At 28.0% G+C, this 22,996-nt stretch overlaps 2 protein-coding genes across 3 annotated transcripts in view; both read right to left on the bottom strand.

Annotated features, from left to right (window-relative positions):
* Nucleotides 1-22,996, bottom strand: part of LOC144847997 (uncharacterized) — a 120,744-nt gene that overhangs the window by 93,690 nt on the left and 4,058 nt on the right. The window lies entirely within an intron of this gene.
* LOC144853702 (uncharacterized) lies at nucleotides 14,317-17,362 on the bottom strand. Its single transcript, XM_078711483.1, has 5 exons — nucleotides 17,215-17,362; nucleotides 16,706-17,020; nucleotides 16,314-16,379; nucleotides 15,946-16,183; nucleotides 14,317-15,499 (listed from the first exon to the last, which is right to left on the bottom strand). Exons 1-5 carry the CDS (start codon nucleotides 17,257-17,259, stop codon nucleotides 15,129-15,131), a joined length of 1,035 nt encoding a protein of 344 aa, XP_078567609.1. The 5' UTR covers nucleotides 17,260-17,362; the 3' UTR covers nucleotides 14,317-15,128.

The following is a 22,996-nucleotide window of genomic DNA, read 5'->3' as shown; positions in this document are numbered from 1 at the left end:
TTAACATTGGTTCTTATTATTTTTGCAATAGTGTCATTAGTCAAAAACCCTTTATTTTTTATGATTTAAAAAGAAAATATTAAATAATAATTTATTGAATTTATTTTACAATTATTTAAAAATTCAAATAAAGTTACATGAAATTCAATACACAATTTTTGAGGTATAGTAAGTGTCTAAAATCAATTTTGATATGCTTGTGTTGATCATAATATGCAATTCAATTCATCAATTTATCCATTACTACTTGCACTGTACTTTCATTTTTCGGGAAAAAAGTATTAAAAATTCATTAGAATTCAAATTCAAACAGAAGTTAGGATACCGTATCTTTAACCACAAAGTATCATAATAAGTTCAATCTTTTTATTATTTTGGCAATAGTGTGTCATAGGCTGAAAAAGGGGTATTTAGCAAGTTCTATAGTAACAATATTAAACAAAATATTTTGTTTGTTTGGAAAAAATCTATTCATTAACTCAATTTTTAATTTTTACAATTATTTCAAATACAGAGAAAAAATTCGTAGTATCATTTTTTTTTAAATATTTTTTTTTTTTAATAATGACGCCTTTATTTTTAAATTATTACATTACATTTGAAAGACTCAAATTAATACAGTTCATGAAGTTAAATACAACATTTATTTTGACAATAATTATGATTTAATAAGTTTCAGTACCATTCAAACAATAATTTTTAAAGCATAAATCTATTAAAGTAACTTATTTAAAAAAAATTATTATTTGATTATTATTTGAAAGATTCAAACTGATACAGTAGATTAATTCAACGCACAATTCCTTAGTGTAGTGTAAAGTAGTTTCTAAATGCAATCTTGGTTTTGGTATGCTTTGTCCTGACCATAATAATAGTTTATAACATTTACAATTCATTATAATAGTTGTATTTTCTATTTTGTTTCACATTTTATGTTTATACTTTATCCAACAGTTCACTGTAAAATAAAAGTATTTTAAGATTCATTAGTATGTTTAAATAAATAATGTCTGTGAATAGTTTTGCATTGTTTAAACTACCTGATTTTATTTTCTAGATTTTTTATTGACAACCAGACTGCTTATGTATTGTCAATTTTTTTGTTTCACTTATTATATTTTAGTAAGTTTAATCTTTATTTTTTTCTTGCTGAAACCTTGATTTTTTTAGGATTTAAAAATATAATAAATAAATAATAATATATTTATTTTACAATTATTACAATTATTTAAAATTTTAAATTTTGATTTTGTTATGCTTTGTTGTAACCATAATTGCAAGGCCATTCATTATACTAATTGCAATTTTAAGTGTTAGGTAATAAATTTCACACTTTAACAATTAAATAGTCATATAGGCTGAAAGGTAAACCCTTGAATTTTTATGATTTAAAAAGATAATCGTACATATTAATTTATGAATTTATTTTAAAATTATTACAATTAATTAGTTAAAAGATTAACATTAATAAAGTTACTTGAAATTCAATACACAATTCTTGAGGTGTAATGTCTAAAATCAATTTGATTTTATTATAATTTGTCTTGACCATTAATAATTATGCAATTTAATCATTTTACATTTCATTATGAAATTAAAAATAAAACAGTTACATGAAATTCAATGCACAATTCTTGAGGTGTAGGAAGTGCCTAAATGAAATTTTGATTTTGATATGCTTCAACTTGACCAAAATATGCAAGTCCATTTATGCATTTCTATTTCATTAAACTACTTGTACTTTCAATTTTTGTAATAAATTTCAGACTTTAGTTAACAATAGATAGTTCAAGTTTATACTTACTTTCTTTCTCTTTAGATTCATTAGTATGTTTACATAAATAATGTCTGAATAGTTCTGCATTGTTTAACTACCTGCTCTATTATTTATTGACAACTAGACTGCTATTTATTGTCTTTTTTTCTTTCACTATGCGAAAATCGTTTGATTATCTTATAATTTAAAAATGTATAAAAGCAATTTAAAAAAAAAATTGTTTTTATTTAGACAAAAATCTATATATTAATTCACTTTGTAATGTATACAGTCAATTATTCCAAATACCAAAATAAAACAGTAAAAAGTTGTAGTATAATTTTTGTTTTTATATATTTAAAAAAAAATAATAATTATGAATTTATTTTTATAATTACCGGTATAATTATTTAAAAGATTAATACAGTATATGCAATTCAATACACACTTCCTGAGTTATAGGAAGTGTCTAAATGAAATTTTGTTTTTATTATTTGTTTTAACTATAATTTGCAAGTCGATTCATTCATTTATTTCATTATACTACTTTTACTTTGTAATATATTTTGTATTTTTAATTTAGTAAACAATTAGACAATTAAAGTTTATACTTACTCAACCAATTCGCTGTAAAAAAAAGTATTAAGATTCATTAGTAAATTTACATAAATAATGTCTGAATATTAATGCATTGTTTAAATTAGACTGCTATTTATTGTCTTTTTTTCTTTCACTATGCTAAAATCATTTGATTCTCTTATAATTTAAAAATGTATACCGGTAATAGCAATTTTTAAAAAAAATTGTTTTTATTTAGACAAAAATCTATATATTAATTCACTTTGTATGTATACAGTCAATTATTCCAAATACCAAAATAAAACAGTAAAAAGTTGTAGTATAATTTTTGTTTTTATATATTTAAAAAAAAAAAATAATTATGAATTTATTTTTATAATTACCGGTATAATTATTTAAAAGATTAATACAGTATATGCTATTCAATACACACTTCCTGAGTTATAGGAAGTGTCTAAATGAAATTTTATTTTTATAAAATGCTTTGTTTTAACCATAATTTGCAAGTCGATTCATTCATTTATTTCATTATACTACTTTTACTTTGTAATACATTTTGCATTTTTAATTTAGTAAACAATTAGACAATTAAAGTTTATACTTACTTAAACCGTTCTCTGTAAAAAAAGTATTAAGATTCATTAGTAAGTTTACATAAATAATGTCTAAATATTAATGCATTGTTTAAATTACCAGCTCTGTTATTTATTGACAACAAGATTGCTATTTACTGTCATTGTTTTAACATATTATATTATAGTTAGTTTAAACTTGATTTTGTTATTACATTTGCAATAGCAAGTTAAAGATCAAAAGCATTTTGATTATCCTACAGTATGTTTTAACAAGTTACTGTATCTGTACCTGTTTTGTTACATGAAATTCAATACATAATTCTTGAGGTGTAATGTCTTAAATCAATTTTATTTTGTTCTCATTTGTCTTGACCATTAATAATTATGCAAATACATTAATTTTACATTTCATCATAAAATTAGAAATAAAACAGTTACATGAAATTCAATGCACAATTCTTGAGGTGTAGGAAGTGCCTAAATAAAATTTTTATATGCTTCAACTTGACCAAAATATGCAAGTCCATTTATGCATTTCTATTTCATTAAACTACTTGTACTTTCAATTGTTTTGTAATAAACGTCACACTTTAGTTAACAATAGATAGTTCAAGTTTATACTTACTCTGTTTCTCTTTATATTCATTAGTATGTTTGCATAAATAATGTATGAATAGTTATGCATTGTTTTCACTACCTGCTCTATTATCTATTGACAATCAGACTGCTATGTATTGCATTTGGTTTATTTTACTAAATTTTTGTAATAGCAAGTTTAATCTTGATTTCTTATTTTTTCAATAGTGAGTCATATAGGCTAACATTTGATATTCTCTTAAAAAAGTTTTAGTAATAAATCTATAAACTATTTTGTTTGTTCTTGAAACTATTAGGTCTATATTAACTTTTTTGTAATCTAGAAAATTGATTAAAATATGGTAACACAGTAAAATTGTGTAAAATCATTTCTTTGTAAATATTTTTTTGTTTAAATAATAATTATCATGATTCAATCAGGATGATATCTGATGTTGATCAAATAAAGATTGAAATGATGAATCATGGCTTGTCTCTCGTTATTTGGAGTTAGTTTTATAACAATCCATAAATTTATTTTACAATTTCAATTTTATAATATTTACAATTCATTATAATAGTTGTATTTTCTATTTTGTTTCAAATTTTAAGTTTATACTTTATCTAACAGTTCACTGTAAAATAAAGGTATTTTAAGATTCATTCGTACAGTATGTTTAAATAAATAATGCCTGTGAATAGCTCTGCATTGTTTAAACTACCTGATCTGTTATTTATTGACAACCAGACTGCTTATGTATTGTCAATTTTTTTGTTTCACTTATTGTATTTAGTATTTAAGTTACCTCTTTATTTCATGTGTTTGCAATAGTGAGTCCTATAGTCTGAAACCTTTGATTTTTTTATGATTTAAAAATATAATAATAATTTATGAATTTATTTTACAATTATTACAATTATTTAAACGATTAAATTTTAATTTTGTTGTGCTTTGTGGTAACCAAGGCCATTCATTATTATACTACTTGCAATTTTAAGTGTTAGGTAATAAATTTAACACTAATTTTATCTAACAATTAAATATTAAAGTAATACTGTAGCTGTACTCTGAAGTAATAATACTCATTGTGTTGTTTACATAAATAATGTCTGAATAGTTTTTCATAATTTTTTTAAAATAATAATTATGAATTTATTTTTACAATTATTTGAAAGATTAATACAGTACATGCAATTTAATACACACTTCCTGAGTTATAGGAAGTGTCTAAATGAAATTTTGTTTTTATGCTTTGTTTTTACTATAATTTGCAAGTTTATTCATTCATTTATTTCATTATACTACTTTTACTTTCAATTACTTTGTAATACATTTTGCACTTTAAATTTAACAAACAATTAGACAATTTAAGTTTATACTTATTCTAGCTGTTCGCTGTAAAAAAAGTATTAAGATTCATTATTTATTTTAAAATTATTACAATTATTTAAAAAGATTGAATTTTGATTTTGTTATTGCTTTGTGGTAACCATAATTGCAAAGCCATTCATACTACTACTTGCAATTCTAAGTGTTAGGTAATAAATTTGACACTTTAACAATTAAATATGATTTAAAAAGATAATCATACGTACTTATTAATTTATGAATTTATTTTAAAATTATTACACTTATTTAAAAGATTAACATTAATAAAGTTACATGAAATTCAATACACAATTCTTGTGGTGTAGTAAGTGTCTAAAATCAATTTGATTTTGTTATGATTTGTCTTGACCATTAATAATTATGCAAGTCCATAATTGCATTTCATTATAAAAATTAGAAATAAAACAGTTACATGCAATTCAATACACAATTCTTGAGGTGTAGGAAGTGTCTAAATGAAATTTCGATTTTGATATGCTTCTTCTTGACCAAAATATGCAAGTCCATTTATGAATTTCTATTTCATTATACTATTTGTATTTTCAATTGTTTTGTAATAAATGACACACTAAACAATAGATAGTTCAAGTTTATACTTACTCATTTTGTCTTCTCATTTCTCTGTAAAAAAGTATTAAAATTAATTAGTACATAAATAATGTCTGAATAGTTATGCATTGTTTAAATTACCTGCCCTATTATTTATTGACAACTAGACTGCTATGTATTGTCTTTTTTTCTTTCACTATGCTAAAATCGTTTGATTCTCTTATAATTTAAAAATGTATATTAGCAATTTTTAAAAAAAATGTTTTTATCTGGACAAAAATCTATATATTAATTCACTTTGTAATGTATACATTATTTCAAATACCCAAAATAAAACAGTAAAAAGTTGTAGTATAATTTTTGTTTGTAAATATATTTTTTTTAAATAATAATTATGAATTTATTTTTACAATTATAATTATTTGAAAGATTAATACAGTACATGCAATTCAATACACACTTCCTGGGTTATAGGAAGTGTCTAAATGAAATTTTATTTTATTATGCTTTGTTTTAACTATAATTTGTAGGTCGATTCATTCAATTATTTCATTACACTACTTTTACTTTCAATTTCTTTGTACTACATTTAGCATTTTTAATTTAGTAAACAATTAGACAATTAAAGTTTATACTTACTCATACAATTTGCTGTAAAAAAAAGTATTAAGATTCATTAGTAAATTTACATAAATAATGTCTGAATATTAATGCATTGTTTAAATTACCAGCTCTGTTATTTATTGACAACCAGATTGCTATTTACTGTCATTGTTTTAACATATTATATTATAGTTAGTTTAAACTTGATTTTGTTATTACATTTGCAATAGCAAGTTAAAGGTCAAAAGCATTTTGATTATCTTATGTTTTAACAAGTTACAGTACCTGTACCTGTTTTGTATTACTATCATGGACCTATACATTTTATAGGTCCATGCTACTATAGTACTGTATTAACTTATTTTACAATTTTGACAATTATCTAAAATATTCAAAAAGACAATCAAAAGTTGTAAGATTGATTTTCTATTTAAATAATGTGTAGGAAGTATGTGTAAATGCAATGTTGATGTTTGTTATGCTTTGTTGTAACCATTCTTTATTTACACTAAATGCTGTACAATCATTTCTTTTATAAATATTGTTTGTTTACATAATATTAATAACAATCTATGTGAATGTATTTTAAAATTATCATAATTATTTGAGAGATTTAAATTATTAATAACGTACATGAAATTCAATACACAATTCTTGAAGTGTAGGAAGTCTAAATTTGTATTTGGTTATGCTTTGACAATAATAACATTAAGTCCATTCATGAATTTATATTTTATTATAATACTACTTGTACTTTTAATTTCTTTCAAATAAATATTATATTTTTAGTAAGCAACAAAGTTTATACTCACTCTTATAAGACTCTTAGTATGTTTTACATACTGTAATTATATTTCATTATAACACTAGGCCTACTTGTTGTACCCTTTGATTTTTATGATTTAAAAAGATAATATTAAATAATTTATGAATTTATTTTACAATTGGGATGATGCCTAGGCCTAGTCTAGGCTTAGTTTTTAGATATCAAGGTACTAGGGCTTATAGGCCTATTATTACTGACTAGGCTAGTTCTAGGGCCTAAGGAAGGCCTACCTAGCCTCTAGGCCCAGGGCAGGCTAGGCTATGAGGCCCTTTAGTTATAGTAGTAGGCTAATTAGGCCTACTGTATCTATAAGCTAGTCTATAGATAGACAAAATGAATATAAAATAGTTTCGATAAACTTTTAATTGTGTATTCTTTGAAACATTTACAATCCGCGATTATTTATATTGCTCAGATGTAATTAAAACATTAAAATAAACATCAAATTCCAACCGGTCAAAAATGCTAGGTCCTCCTACCTCCAGCAGGGAGACGTTCCTACCAAAGATCGATCGTACGGTATAGCCCCACGTGGCGCTATAGTATATTTGGTTCCTACGGAGAGTATAGTATAGGGGGTATGTGTCGAATGATCGAATCAAATAGTGTAGTAGTACTACTACTACGAACACTAGATGTAGATGATCAAATAACAAAGAATAAAAGAATGTACAGTAATTAATTTGAATGTAAAGAAAAAAAATCTGTATTTAAATAGTGCTCTTTTCCCGGATCAGGCTCTAGAAGAACAGAAGGAACACAGTTAAAATGGGTTGGTGGTCTTGTTGGCGGCATTACTCAAAATGAGGAAATCGAACTGGATTTCCCATCGAACTCACTCTTCAACACAAAACACACAAATCCTTCCAAGATTTTATCAAAATACATTCATAACAAAATCAACACTTTTTTTAACATTGTCTTAGTAATAATTTCAAATGAAGTCAAGAAATAGATCTTAAACAGAGATGATAAAAAAGAGTTGAAGCTTTTTGAAGTTTGTGAGCAAAGTCTGGTTGTGGACTCCTTTAGAAATTAGATATTCAAATGATAATATGTATAAACCCTTTGTTTAATACCTACCACAAATAATTACCGATACATGCTCAAATAGATAAATGCTTATTGTATACACCAAAGTTCATGTTTATTAGGTCAAAGGTCAATAACTTTACTTCCGGTCATTTTCTAGCAAAATGTTGCATTACAATAAATATAAATATGTATGGTCTCAGCAATTTGAGACCATTTTTAAATTTCAATGAGCAGCCGTTTTTTAGATACAATGCAAGTCAAGGTCAAAGGTCAATAGTGCAGAAAAATAGCATTTCCTATTACATTTCGTCAAAATGTTCCATTACAATGAATATAAATATATACGCTCCGAGTATTTTGATACCAATATCTTGTTGATAGACCAAAGGGATATGGAGATAGGGCCAATTGGGCGCCATTTTGTTCTTGGGACTGTTACCATGGTTACGGGATCGTGAACATTTGTTGCCTAGCATTTTTGGTATCCTAGCACCATATTAAAGAAATGAAATCTCACTTTGAGCATTAAAATCCTACGGAAATACACGAGGACCCTGACTATAAAATGCATACATTATATACGTTTTTAATGGCGGCCATCTTGAAATTCAATATGGCTGCCATATGCTATTATTATAAATTGTACCATTGGACTGATTTATAATAATATTTTAAGATTTATCACACAAATTATGTTCGTACGTGGTTTAAAATAGGAGCTACTATCAGTTTTGAGTAAAAAATGGGGGCCATTTTGAAATCCAAGATGGCGGCCAAAATAGGGTCGGGAAAAATTGGCCCCCAGTTGCAATGAATTCTGCTAGTCCTAAGGATTCCAAAACTGCCAAGAACTCAACTTGAGCATTAAAATCTCACGGAACTGATTTTTGGAACATTAGGTTCCCCACTACTATCTTTGGTCGAATGAAAGCAGAGAGAGTCGAGTTTGTATAAGCCGAAGGCCAGAGGGCGTACTCCAGACTGAAAAGTGATTTATTTAGAAGTGGGACGTCGATAATCTGTTGAAAATTGGGAGACTGTTGAATAGTCGTCTCATCACAAGCCTGGGAGATAGAAGGTTAGGCCCGATACAAATTCACCATCACTTAATAAAGGAGAGTACTGTATCTCTCTTCGTATTCACCATCACGGGCAATGCTTGAAAACAAAAGTCTGTTTCTTTTTTAAAATTTTTTTTGATGATGAGGACAATTTAGGTGGTGGGGTTACCTGGGGCTTCACTAAACGTGTCTTTTGACAGATACCGATTTGATTAAACACCTTTTTAATTTTGAAAATGTGAAAACTATATCGTCAATAATCACATTGTTTTGAACGGCTTTTGTCTTGTGAGTGTTGAATAATGGCATGAACAAAATAATTCAAGTTGATTCGGAATTATGGAAGCTGAACATTACGAATGTTTAACAATAATGCTATGCACACAGTTATCATTAAATGAAGGAGATGCTATATTCCAAGAAACGGGTTAACGATCGATTTATAAGCAAAATTTCCATCGTTCGTTCTATTTAGCCTTATTATATTAAATTAATTCACAATTTGGAGAATTTTCTAAAATAGTACAGACAGTAACATTTAATAGTATGTTTTGTTTGTTAAAATAATAATCCATGAACTTATTTTACAATTACAATTATTTGAAAGTACATGGAATTTTGTTTTTCTTCGTGCTGACTATAATAATAATACAAATCCATTCATGAATTTATTATTTCATTACAGGTTTACTACTTGTATTTATTCAATTGTTAAATGATAAATTTCACAATTTTTAAAGGATATATGAACCACAGGACAATGTAGGACTAATACATGTCGTTCACACGGAACGAGTAAATACAAACACGTACACGGTGATTGATGTAGTCAAATAGAATAGCACCTGGAAAGTACATACGAAAGAGAAACTTGTCACAAAATGAGTCCTAATTATTAAAAATATATTTTTTTTATATAAATATCACAGTCTAAATTAACGCAGTACATATAATTGAATAGACATTCCTGACCTATAAACAGTGTGTTTACAAAATGTGTGTGTCAAGTCATTTTAATTTAAACACAATTTAAATCGTTTAAAAGAAATATTATATAATATACAAGGGATGAGTTCAGAAATGTGTGACAATAGTGAGGGATTAAGGTTCATATGCATTTTGATTTTGGATGCTTTGTCTTGGTCATAACATGCAAGTTTATTCATCATCTTATATTTCATTGTACTGTACTACTTTACAGTACCATACTAATAGTACATGAGACTGACACATTATGATTTTATTATTAATTTTACTGGTTTAAGTTTATACTTACATTGAATCGTCTGAGTCACTGTAAAAAAAGAATATATAAGTTTCATTATGTTTAGCCTACATAAATGATTTATGAATAGTGCTGTATTAATTATTTACATTTCTTGCTCTATTATTTATTGAAAATCAGTTCATTGTCTCTAAATGTCGGTAGAATTCATCATAATGTTTGATGCTATTTATTTTGATATAAATTATTTTCTGTTAGTTAAACAAAATATCATACCTTGCAATAAATAATAACACTAGTCATGTCATCAAGATAAATCTAGTCATTTACTATTATAATGAACGTTTGAAAATGTGCAATAGTGTAGCAATATATGCTTAAAATGTTTTGGTTGGATGGACCATCCTAATAAAATAGTATTGAAATAAATGTATTACAGTAGCGTACCGTACGTACGTCATTAATGAAGTGAATTAATACAATGTTCAGAAAAGCTACTGTTTGTGAAATTGGTATTTATTATTATTATAAGATACAAATAGTATTACCGTTGTCTCGGTCTTCTATTATTAGATGCCATGGTTGCACTTCATACGACTCGCGAAAGAGCTACAGATAAAGGGGAAAAACATGTTAATATCCTTAAAAGCCATGAGTTTCCGACGCTACATGCTTTTTATCTGGCCCGCATTTATTTCTAAATTACAAGCAGACACACTAGACATTTTTTTTTATTAGAAACCCTGTGTATATAATAGTACTCAACATATATGTCTTTTATAATAATTATAGCACAACCAATTAATATCTGGTATTACTATTTTACATACGTAATGCTACTAAGCTGCAAATATTTCATTTAGACTTTTAAAACATTTTAGGTATTTAAAGACAAACCTGCTTTTTCGTGTTTAAAGTTGATAGTATGTGTTATACATACGACAAAGTATGTTTAAAACATTGTGCAACTGTAAAAAGAAAAAACTGTTGTACATAATAGTAACCAATAACAAAACTGTTAAAAGTGCGGCATCATTGCAGAAATTATGCGATCAAAGGTAATTAGATTTAAGCTTATTATATAATGAACAGGTACTATTCATAGTAAACTTGTGTTTCGTACTAGAGATAGAATTTCATGTTATGTACCATCTAAATATCTCAAAAACAAAACTACATACCTGGTTTTCATACTCAAAGCAAAAATGTCGCCATAGATAGAATAGAATTCAAGAAGAGACTTCTTTATGGCGTATCCCTAGACTGCCCTGGAATATAAACACAGGTTATGTATAATCGCGAAATAATCAGTGATGGAACTTTGTCGTTTATTTGCTATGGTAGATCAAATATTGAAAGAAAAGATAAAAACAATTTATATGGCAAAGTCCGTTTGCTTTAGATACTGTTTAAACTGAGTCACAATTTGAACAATGTCAATTGTTTTAAACCCATTTTTCGTTGGCCAATAAAGTAAAAGAAATTTTATTTTAGCAGGAGAGATTGAAACAATCTCGGCAGACTCAATTTATTTCGACCAAAATCTACATCAATATAGTACATGTAAAATTAAAAAAACAAACAAAACAACAACAAAATCATTTGGTTGAGGGATGACAAAGGCTCAAAAGTCAATGTCGCCCCCTCCTCATTAAAAAAACAAAATTATTTCCCGCTATTATTGTGTTTGATACTGGAAGTATGATTACATTATTATAAAAGTTAACATCCTGGAATATACTTACCTGGTGTCTTTAATCTCAAAGCAAAAATGTCACCATATACACTTTGATCAAATCAAGCACAAATTAAATGTATTTAGGCCTAATCCTCACAACTCGATGAAAGTATGTCAATCATATGTGTATTGAAAACATAAAGGGACTAGTTTTATGGTCTGTGACTCCCTAGACTATACAAACACAAGTTTGTACTGTGTAATCTGGAAACTGCGTCATTTATTTATTTATTTTTTTTTGTATTTATTTTTTTAAAAACCATATTTAATGAGGGTGATCCATCCAGCATTTGCTGATCATTTGGGACCCTCAGAACAGATACAATATACAAAAAACAACAAGAACAGAAAAGTAAAAGAAAAAAAAAATTAATTACATAATGCTATGAGATCAAATATTGACAGATAAGATAAAAACAACATAGGCCTATATGACAAAGATTTTATTTATATTATTCATGAACTTTAAATATTCATTCCTTTAAACCCATAGTTTTTTAATAAAATAAAAACTATGTTTATAAAGACACAGTAGTCTTCTACAAAACACGGTTACAAAAGAAAGTTTTATGGTCTGTGACTCCCTAGAAACAAAATGTTTGTACTGTGTAATCTGGAAATTATCCGGTGGAGAAACTGCGTCATTTAATGGTTTGGTAGATCAAATATTGACAAATAAGATACTTAGTGATAAAAACAACATATATGACAAAGATTTGATTTATATTATTCATGAACTTTAAATATTCATTCGTTTAAACCCATAGTTCTTTAATAAAATAAAAACTATAGGTTGTCTGTTTATAAAGACACAGTGTCTTCTACAAAACACGGTTTGCCAATTACAAAAGAAAGTACAGGAGGTCGCAGTTTTCATATCGACAGTGATTCTCGTAAAATGCAAATAAACCTTTGTTCTAACATAGAAAACGAGATATACGACTACATTCTGTTGTTAAGATAGAGAACGGCATAGGCCTACGACGATAACATTTAAGAAGGATTCCGTTCTTATTGGTTTTTTTAACTGGGTCATGTGATACTAATATTCGTCATGAAACCGACTTGGGTTAAAAACTGATGGGAGACCGACCGACGTATTACTTGATATGGTCGTACAAACCTAATAGAATTAGGCACATTTTTGTGGGTGAACATGTGAATGATCACGAACAACGATTCCAAGTTTTTATGAGGAGATGCAACGCAATGACGTAAGAAAAACGTAAGCGAGTTGACCAATCACAATCAACGGACAATTCGAACTGTGATCAATTTTCAACTTGCATGCGTTGGGTCAATTGTAATTGAAATTACCGGGAACGAAAATGTTAATACTTGATGTCTTTATGAGATAAATTAAGGTATAATACATGGGGGCGCTATAAAAGTTTAAAATACATCTATAATAGTAAATAATTAAAGGTCGATTTTAGTATATTTTCTATTATTTTATCACCATCTAGAGTAATCATAATGTATACATATCGGATAATTCTTCGGTTTACCCAAAATTTCGGAAGAAATGGCATTTAGCAGGATCGGAGAGCGTGAGATAACCCAATTATAGGGTAATACACGTACGTATTCATGAATGTCTTAACGTAAAGAATTATATACAAAATATAGGTTAAATGTATTGATAATTGAAAGCTTTAATAATCGATTTCGATCATTTGTAAACACGTCAAATAGTAATACATACCTTTATGTATTTGTATTATTTTTATTATTGTTTTCTTATTTTTACAACAAATGTGATTCGTAATACATTTGTTTCTTAATACTGATTTATGTTTAATCAGTGCCACCACAAAACTATTGTAAACATTTATTTTGTAAAATGACTTATGGTAGATATAACGACAATGATAAAATAAGCATTCATGTTATGCTAAAAAATATAAAGTTATAGAAATTATAACAAATGTAAAAAACGTTAAAACTATCAATGAATTGAATGAATCTTTACTGGGCTACAATTATAATACAAGTGGATTAGTAACAAAAAAATGTTATAATAATTAATGCTAATTAAGTGCTAAATAATTAAGTAAGAAATATTAAGAAAAGTTAAGGTAATACGAAGAAACGAAATATATAACATAATTAGAATTGTTATCTGGTTTACCTAAGTTTTCCTTTTATAAAGGAAATCTTTGTTTCATATCATACTGTAAATATAGTGATTTGTTAACATTAATTTGAAAACTAAATGGCTATTAAATGTATGGAAAATGAAAATCAAACAATTGTTACAACTTATAAACATTCACACAAAATATTAACACAAACATCACAAAAACTGTAAAAAGTGCATTGTTCATATATAAATACAATACTGTATTAAAACAATTTGGAAATATTTTTTAAAGCTAAAGTTTACGAACAAATGTTGTCAAATTTAGGATAAAAGTGCAACTAATCTAACAGTAGAACTAATGTAATGTAACACATAAGATAATAAACTTATACACAAACATTGGTTATGTAAAGTTACAGACATAAAAGCTGGTTATAAATTTACTTACCAATATAATCATGGGTGATAATATCCTTGAAATATACAATTGTGATTCTTGTATTATTAGCTTGTTATTTGAAAATATAGAAATATAATACATACTAAACAGAATGATTGATTTAGTTAATTTATAAGTTTTAGTTAAAATAGACGATGTTTTGTAAGAAATCCTTATTCGAGGTTAAGTACAAACTATTAGTGAAGATATTCTTAAACATTTTTGTGAAACAAAGTTTGTTATGCAAATTAGTTTCTGGATTTTACCGGCATCTCAAGCTCCGAAGAAGTGATTTCATTTCATTAAACTAGGACCAGTTTCTCTTATGTTTTTTTCACTGCATTTTCACAACCTAGTGCTGCAGTGCCTATTATGTACTTTGTTTCGTTATTGTTATTCAAACTATAATAATATTTGCATATTAATTTCATGTCTTATTTCAATATAATCAAACAATAATAGCTGAACAATAAATTTAAACATTAAAGTGGAGTGTATGTATAAATCAATATCAATATTTGGATTCTTTAGAAATGTGTCTGTGATTTAAGCTTCTGTTTAAAGAACTTAGTGATTTTTGAAAAGCTGTGTCTTTGATTTTATAAAATTCTTTAGAATTCATATTGATTCTACATAACTCTCTGAATAAATACAGTAAACTGTTATTCATCATTTCACATTGTTCATTCATCTTTACAGGTTAAGATGTTCATCAATAATACGTACAACATCATGACGATTCATCTCAATCATACACTCCTTAAAATCGTCCAATGACAAACCTTTCTCAGACCATCCATGCATTACACACATAGTAGGACTATTGATCATTGATAGAAAGCTCATGCTCATGATGTAGTCTATGTAACAATCATAGCCAACCTTACATGCTACGCCACGCCAGTCATTGTAGTCTGTTGAACGAAGAGGGTCCAGACGAACACAAATCTGCGTCATAACTTCTAATGGCAAGATTGGTGATGGAATGTCTTTATAGATGCCAATGAGAAATCGCAGAAACCCTGGAACATTTGAATTTCCTTGAGTAGGAGTGGCCTGGAAAGCTGAAATAATACAAAATAATTAATTTTTATAATTAATTTCAACGTTTTGTTATATTTAAGACAATTGTTTTGGGGAAAAATAGATAACAATAGAATATGCCACTGAGAAACCCAATTATCACTACTGTTTCTCCATATTTCATTGTTTGTCCAATGTTATGGGAAAACTCTGTAATACACCATCTCTCGTGTGTCACATGTGTATCACAAGCAGCGTGTGTATATCATGTGAAGGTAGGATAATATTGGACATAATTTCCCTATGATTCCAGGGAAATTATAGATACTGAGACTCATTTTAGTACCCGAATTATATGTGAACTCATTTTAGTATCCGCCCGAACTATATGTGGACTCATTTTAATCATAGTCAATTGATTTATTATATTCAAAAAATTGTTACATGGTATTTGTGAGATATTACTGAACAAGGTTTCATGCAGTACCTGGATTTGTTTTGTGTTTTGCAAACAAACGTCTGATTTTGGAAGTATCCATTCCATCATCCGACCCACATCGAGGCGTAGACTGCATGCAATCTTTAAGTTTGTGCAAGTGGACGTTCTCCATAGGACAGACGTTGCACAGAGCACATACGTTAAACACAACACGTTTCATCCATTTGTGACCAATGTCCAGTAGATTTGCTTCAATGAGCTCAAGTACCTGTATCCGAAATACAAGCTAAGGTATTGGAATGTATTTGTTTCAAGTTTAATGCATTTATATGCTGTCTACATTTTTGTAATTGCTTTTCAATTTCAAATTTATACTGCATCACTAATTAAAAGTTATTCTAATCAAAAGCACTTGCCTCTTTGCAGACACTTGGAGATGGTTCAAGCTGTTTACCGCCAACTTTAAGTCTGTAAATAACCACCTATAAACAAATATTGGACTTTGCGTTATGTATTCTGATGGTAACTTGATTGAGACGATAATTATTATTTAAATAACCATGTGTATCAATTAATTTACTCTTAATTAAAACATCCAATAGTTTAATTGTAAATACAAATAGTTTGTGTCAAAAAGAAAGTTAATTGGTTTTAAAAACAAATCACAATTCCTTTTAATGAACTAAATCATTTTCATCATTCATAGATTAGATGAAAAGAAATATTTTTTGGAGTTTCAGTTAAAAGACAATCAACTTTAGTTGTTAGGATTTAAGACATGTATATTCTTGTTGCAACTATTGCCTACCTGGATACAAGATCTTCTTTCAGGCAGGATTCTGATGATTGCATCATGATTCTGATCAACGTATACTTTCACCTGCTGGTAAAAGAGCCTAGGATTATATCCCTCATCATGTGACCTTTGTTGTGACCAATGCACGATTCTTACTACGAGTCGATAGTACAGTCCTTCAGGTAAGAAACCATCAAAGTCAAAGTAAAGAACTGCGGCTGTCTGTGACTTTGTCAGTCTATCAAGTGACACAATTTCATCACCTTCATTCTTTTTCAGTAGTGATGGCACATAGAAGAGGCGATCGTCTTCAGTACCTTCAGTTGCCTTTTTGAAAGTCAAATTATTTTCTGTTAATATTTACTCTATAAAGGTTTGTATTAATGTAATAATATTGTTGTTATAATGCTTTATTAATTATTATTTTAAACATACTATTTAGTTGCTTCTTGATTGTGTGTTATTTATTTACATAACCAAAATCAAGCAGGAAGTTTTCTTCACTGCTACCCTAACTATACCTTAATTGCTTGAGTCTTGATACAGAGTAAGTCAAACTTCTGCATCAGCTCTAACAGTGATTAAAATTGCTCAAGAACACCTTGCCACGTACGTTTAAGTAGTCTCTCCTCTAGGAGTCCCTCTTCATCAAGTTTTTTCCAGAAACTTCTGAACTCTTCCCACTACAAAAACAACATTAAAAACAAATAAAGTATACATAGTATATGCCAACTTACTTTAGCTTAAGCAAACATCTAATATCGAAACAATTTAACAATAAAGTTTCCACTATATTTTTTGATAATTACTAAAAAATCAAAAATAAATAATACAATACTATTACCCTATTAGGTGTAACTATGAAATAAGCATACGCATAATGTATGTTGCGCTGAAAGAAACAAACTAACTTTTATGTTGCAGCACTCGAAAGTACAGTACTATGCTAAAACAAAATTAATGAAACGAAACCTCATACTTGATCTGAAGGATCTTTAACTGTGATAACTAGCTTGAAAATGAAAATCAACCATTGCGGTATTATAATGATGATATCATTGAGGGCGCTATCTGGTGTGTCTCGTTCTCCGTAGTAAACAATGTTACCAAGGTCATGATGAAAATGCAACATAGCAAACAATTGATCCTGTTTAGTAATATGGCACTTGGAAGCTAGTTTGGTTATCTGAAATTTGAAAAAAAAGGTCAATAGAATGAAATACAAACAAATCATAAAACAAATTATGAGACTTGGTGCCTACAGAAAAAAAAGTATAAGATAAAAAAAATTGATAATTAATATATAAATATAAACAATAAATAGAAAAATGAAAAAAATACAAAAATCATCACATCTGGACACAAAAAAGCTTTACAATAGTTATTATATGAACTGAAAAAGGCTAAATTGTTTTATTTTTGGCAACAATCCTAAATGGTATACCTACTGTTGTCTTTTCTTTCTCTGTTCTGACTTTGATTTTGTATTAATGTATGCGGCATACATGTAATATTGAACTGTTTTTAACGTACACCACTCACATACTGTAATTGATCTATGTTTTGTGCTGAATTTATCATTCTTTTATTTAATGTTTTTTAATGAAAAAAGCATTTTGTATTTATAATCGAAACTTCTAAATGTGTTGTTTCTCTTCTACATATTAATGCATCTTTCATTTAAATGATATGATATACAGAGGTAGTATACTTGCCTGTTTGAAGGTAACTGAGTGCTCATTCTGTGCACGTAATTTTTCAATTTCATGCAAGAAATTTAACCACTTCAATGGAATCTTATCCCCCATATACGGTTCATTCTTAGCTACCTCTGTTATATGATATCTAAGCTCAACAATAGACTTATCCAATGGTGACCTGACACTGTTATCAACGGCATAGTACTTGAACACAAAGTGGCGTTCATATGGTTTTCCCTTAAATGCTTTCCTTATTAGTGAAAACCTTTCTTCAGTCTACAAAAAAATAATATGAATGTCTACTTTAAAAAAAAAAACTATATATAATTTGATAGTAATACATATTTAAAAAATATTTCTTTGACTGGTACTAAATTGATAAATCATACTCACTATAGCATGTCTCTCTTCCTTGTTGCCAGGAAGACTTTCTCTGTGAGTGCCCACAATAAATATAGGTGGTGAACACTGTTTCTGGCTTAACACTGCATTTGTTGTAGTACTGGCAGTGGTATGTGAGTAGATTGAATGTGACCAGAAAACTACACGGTCCAAGTTAGTCATGTAGTGGTCGGCATCTGAAATCTTAACAAGTTTAAAAAATACACAATAATATTAGAATAACAAATAACACACTTGTCTATGGTTTAAACTAATTCATAAAAATAATATAATACATGTCTTCCTCAGATACAGTAAATATATGTTACGGTATGGTACTTACGGTATGGTACTTACGGTATGTTAATTACAACTCGATAAACTAATTAATATCACTACAAATAATTTAATTAAATTAAGTTGTTGAAAATGTAATCTAGGTCAAATATGTAAACTTCAGTTAAGTTTTTGTTTGCATAGATTAATTTAAATATGTTGTGTGTACTGAAGATGTCGTGAAAGGCATAGTTGAACTCAACATTACAATCGTAGATTACAACCAAAAACTAAATAGACAACTAAAAATGAATTTATAAAAATCAAATCATTATTCAATTTATGGTTTAGATTATCTTACTTACTTTCCCATAATCTCTGTGAAATACATTTACTCTTGATGGTGCATTGAGGTCATGACAGAGGTTGAAACAGATGATGTAAATAGCACGAGATACCAGAAACATCTATCAAAACCAAGACATTATTAAAATGAATAAACATATTAATTACACATAATCTGAGGCATATCATATTATTTTTATTATAAACAATCACATAAAAAAACCATACCATTTTAAATTTAATTCTCTTATTTCTGTTTAATTGATATATCTGATTAATCTGCCAATATAGTTATATAATTTCAAAATTTATTTTGATATTGATTACAAAAGTAGAATTTGTCGACCGATCAAAATTGTAATTAACTGTGAATATAAATCCTTAAATCGATAAATATAAGATGATATATTTTTTATAAATTTGTGTCATTTTCTAAAAAGTTAATTGAATACGTTTGATCATTTGAGTCAATTATCGACTCTAGGCTAATCAGTCATAGTATACGACGACCTTTAGTTTTTATATTCTGTTATGTTTAAATTGCCAGACCAGACAATACTTATTATTGTTTACATATTATAAGTTATATACACGCATAGTATAGATATCAACCTTTACATTTGTATTGTTTGTTTTTTAGTTCTGTATAATATAAGAAAAGTTATTTCTTGTCACCTAGATCTAAAATTATGTCTTATAATGCGAAGAACAAATATTAAAAGTGTCTATTACTATAGTACCTGATGAGTAATGTAATAAAGATCTTGTCCAGCAAAATCCCAAATGCTCAGAGTCAGATCATCAATTGTCTCCTGTAAATCTTTACACTCTTTCAACACGTTTTTTTCTGCAGATCTTCTCTTTTCTTCAAGCATGTCTACAACCAGTTCAGTAACATCTTCTTGAGTATCATGTGTCATTTGTGAAGATGCACCAAGTGCTGTTTAAAGTAAAGAATAAATAAATACAGCATTTTCGAAACGGAATGTCTTTTACTATTGTATAAACTATACGCCCATATTATTTTACCTATAACTTGCCGACATGAACGTTTTACTGATATGTATATACTTGATATAATATTATATTCAACGAGTTAAATTTACGTAAGGGAAAAATTCGGTAAATCGCGCCTAACTTCTAGAATGTTTACTCGATGGTATATAAAGTTGGTTCATACTTTCGGTACTGATTTTAACCACCTGATGTAACCCTGTTTACTAATTAAAATGAGTTAGATAATTAGTTATTGACAATTAAAACGAATTTAGGTTCAACGATTTGCCCCAAATAGGGATGTTTTCCGATCATGGTATACACTGTTAGATTATAGACGCATGATATACAAATAAACTGTATTACTTACAGTTGCTTCTGAACGTTTGTATTAATTATTACAAAAAATATAAACGTCGAAGTGGTGCATCGTTGCATGTACTTTTCAATCGACTATGATAGTGACAGTTTTAACAAAGTATTAAATCGCAAATGTTTTACTGTATTTAGTGGTATATTACTTATTGGCCTATAAAACATGAAAAAATATTTCGTTACTGAGTGGTTAAAGAATATATTTAAACATTTTTCTTCTTTGTAAACATCCTCTTCCTCATCCCTCAACCCTAATGTTACTTACAAAACACAAATTGGGTTTGTTTAAAGGAGTTTCAATAAAAAAAAATTGACTCATTTTGTCACAAGTTTCTCTTTCGAAAGTAATTCACAGGGTGCTAATAGTTGACTACATAAATCATCTTGTCTATTTATTCGTTTCTGCGGTACGTACATTTGAAAACGCCAGTTTTTTTACGCTGAAATTACTGTGTATTCTAGAACCATCTGTGGGTACGCTCGCTTCTCTCGTGTACCATCTAGTAATGTATAATTCCAATAAATCATACCTATTTTTTACTACTCCTTTTTTTTGTAACCAAAATCAAGATATAGAAAATACAAAAAGCAACAACTTAATGAAGCCATATAACATTGCAAATTCCATTAAACCTTACCAAATTTATCATCTTCCTGTTTCTTTCTTACAATTTCTCTTGATTTCTGTATAACAAAAATCAATATACAGTAATATACAGTACAATTAAAAAAGGCAAAGATGACAAAATAAGCAAAATAACCTGTTACAAAATGAAATAAAAATGTTTAAATTATGCATTAGTATATACCCTGATTAATAAAACAGTATATAATAATATAGTGTTGCATTGACATGATGTGGATTTTGAGGGCATTAAGTTGTTTAAAGCAATGTTTTTAGACTAAAACTGATACAAAAAAATTTAATTTTTATTACATTTTTTAAAGTATTTGTTCTGTCTAAACCCTTAATCTAAAAAAATTTTAAATTCTCGAAAAATTTCATCTGGTTTTAAAATAATACTGTATAATCAATTTTAACTTTCGATAAACCAATTATCAAGTACTCAAATGGTTAATCGAAAGTTCAACTTTTTTATACAATGTTTAAATAAACTGAAACTGTTAATAAACAAGGCCATATACATGGCTGTAGTCGCGTGCTTAAGTTAGTGTTTACCGACCGACCAACCAACCAATCGACCGACCGACCGAAATTGCTAAACATGTTTAAAAATGTGGAAAATGTTTAAAAACATTTATATTTTTTTAATGTACACGTGCGTAGCCTGTCACTTTTGACGTGCTCGTTTAACGTAATTTCGAGTTGGAAAGTGAATCAAATCTGGAAAAAAGAGTGCGTATTAACGTTTTACGTGCAGTACGAGTGCTAAAATCTGCGCACTCATTGCAATGTTTTAAACGCTTAAAATTGCCTGAAACGTACTCTAATTTTATCGAAAATAAATTTGACAATTTTGAAAATGTTAAGCGTACGCATGCGTTATATGCGCTACGCACGTAATTGTATTGTCATATGATGATAATGAAATATGATCTGAAATTTATGAGTACCAAATTTTATTTAATTGTGATTCATGTTTGTGAAGATATGATTACAAACGTGATTTCGTTAAATCGTGCGTAGACCGCGTCATTTTTGATTGAGCATCGTGAAAAACATAACCACATCGAGTCCTGGCCATAAGGAATATACTCTGAAAAATTGACTTAGCTAGATGAAACTGATATCAAGACAAGGCCATATACAAGTTAGTGTCGACCGACCAACCGACCGACCGACCGACCGACTAACCGACCGACATAGTGAGCTGTAGAGTCGCGTTGCACGCGACTAAAAATGAAGGCATACAGACCTGATGTTGTTCTCCCTTCTTTCTCTTCATTGTCAAAATCCTTCTGAATGTTTCTCTAACTGCTCTTACCACTCTTTCTTTCAATGTTTCACTTGTGCTCTCTAATAGAAATTTAAATGTTATGTATGGATGTGTTTAATGTCTGCACAAATTATTAACTATTTAAAACAATTTATTTGTAAATTAATATTTAATAAATATCGTATGAGAAATGAGAAATAATATTTGGAAAAATAGTTATAACTCTTTACAATTGGTTAGTGACAACGCCGAAGAAAACAATAACAAAAAACAGCAACAACAACAACAAAAAAAACAACAGCAGCAACAACATGCAATAATAATTTAAATAC

Source organism: Antedon bifida, chromosome 1 (assembly GCF_963402885.1).
Source record: "Antedon bifida chromosome 1, ecAntBifi1.1, whole genome shotgun sequence".
Lineage (NCBI taxonomy): Eukaryota > Metazoa > Echinodermata > Crinoidea > Comatulida > Antedonidae > Antedon > Antedon bifida.
The sequence above is the reverse complement of the archived record's forward strand: the minus strand, read 5'-3'. Positions and strand labels throughout refer to the sequence as shown.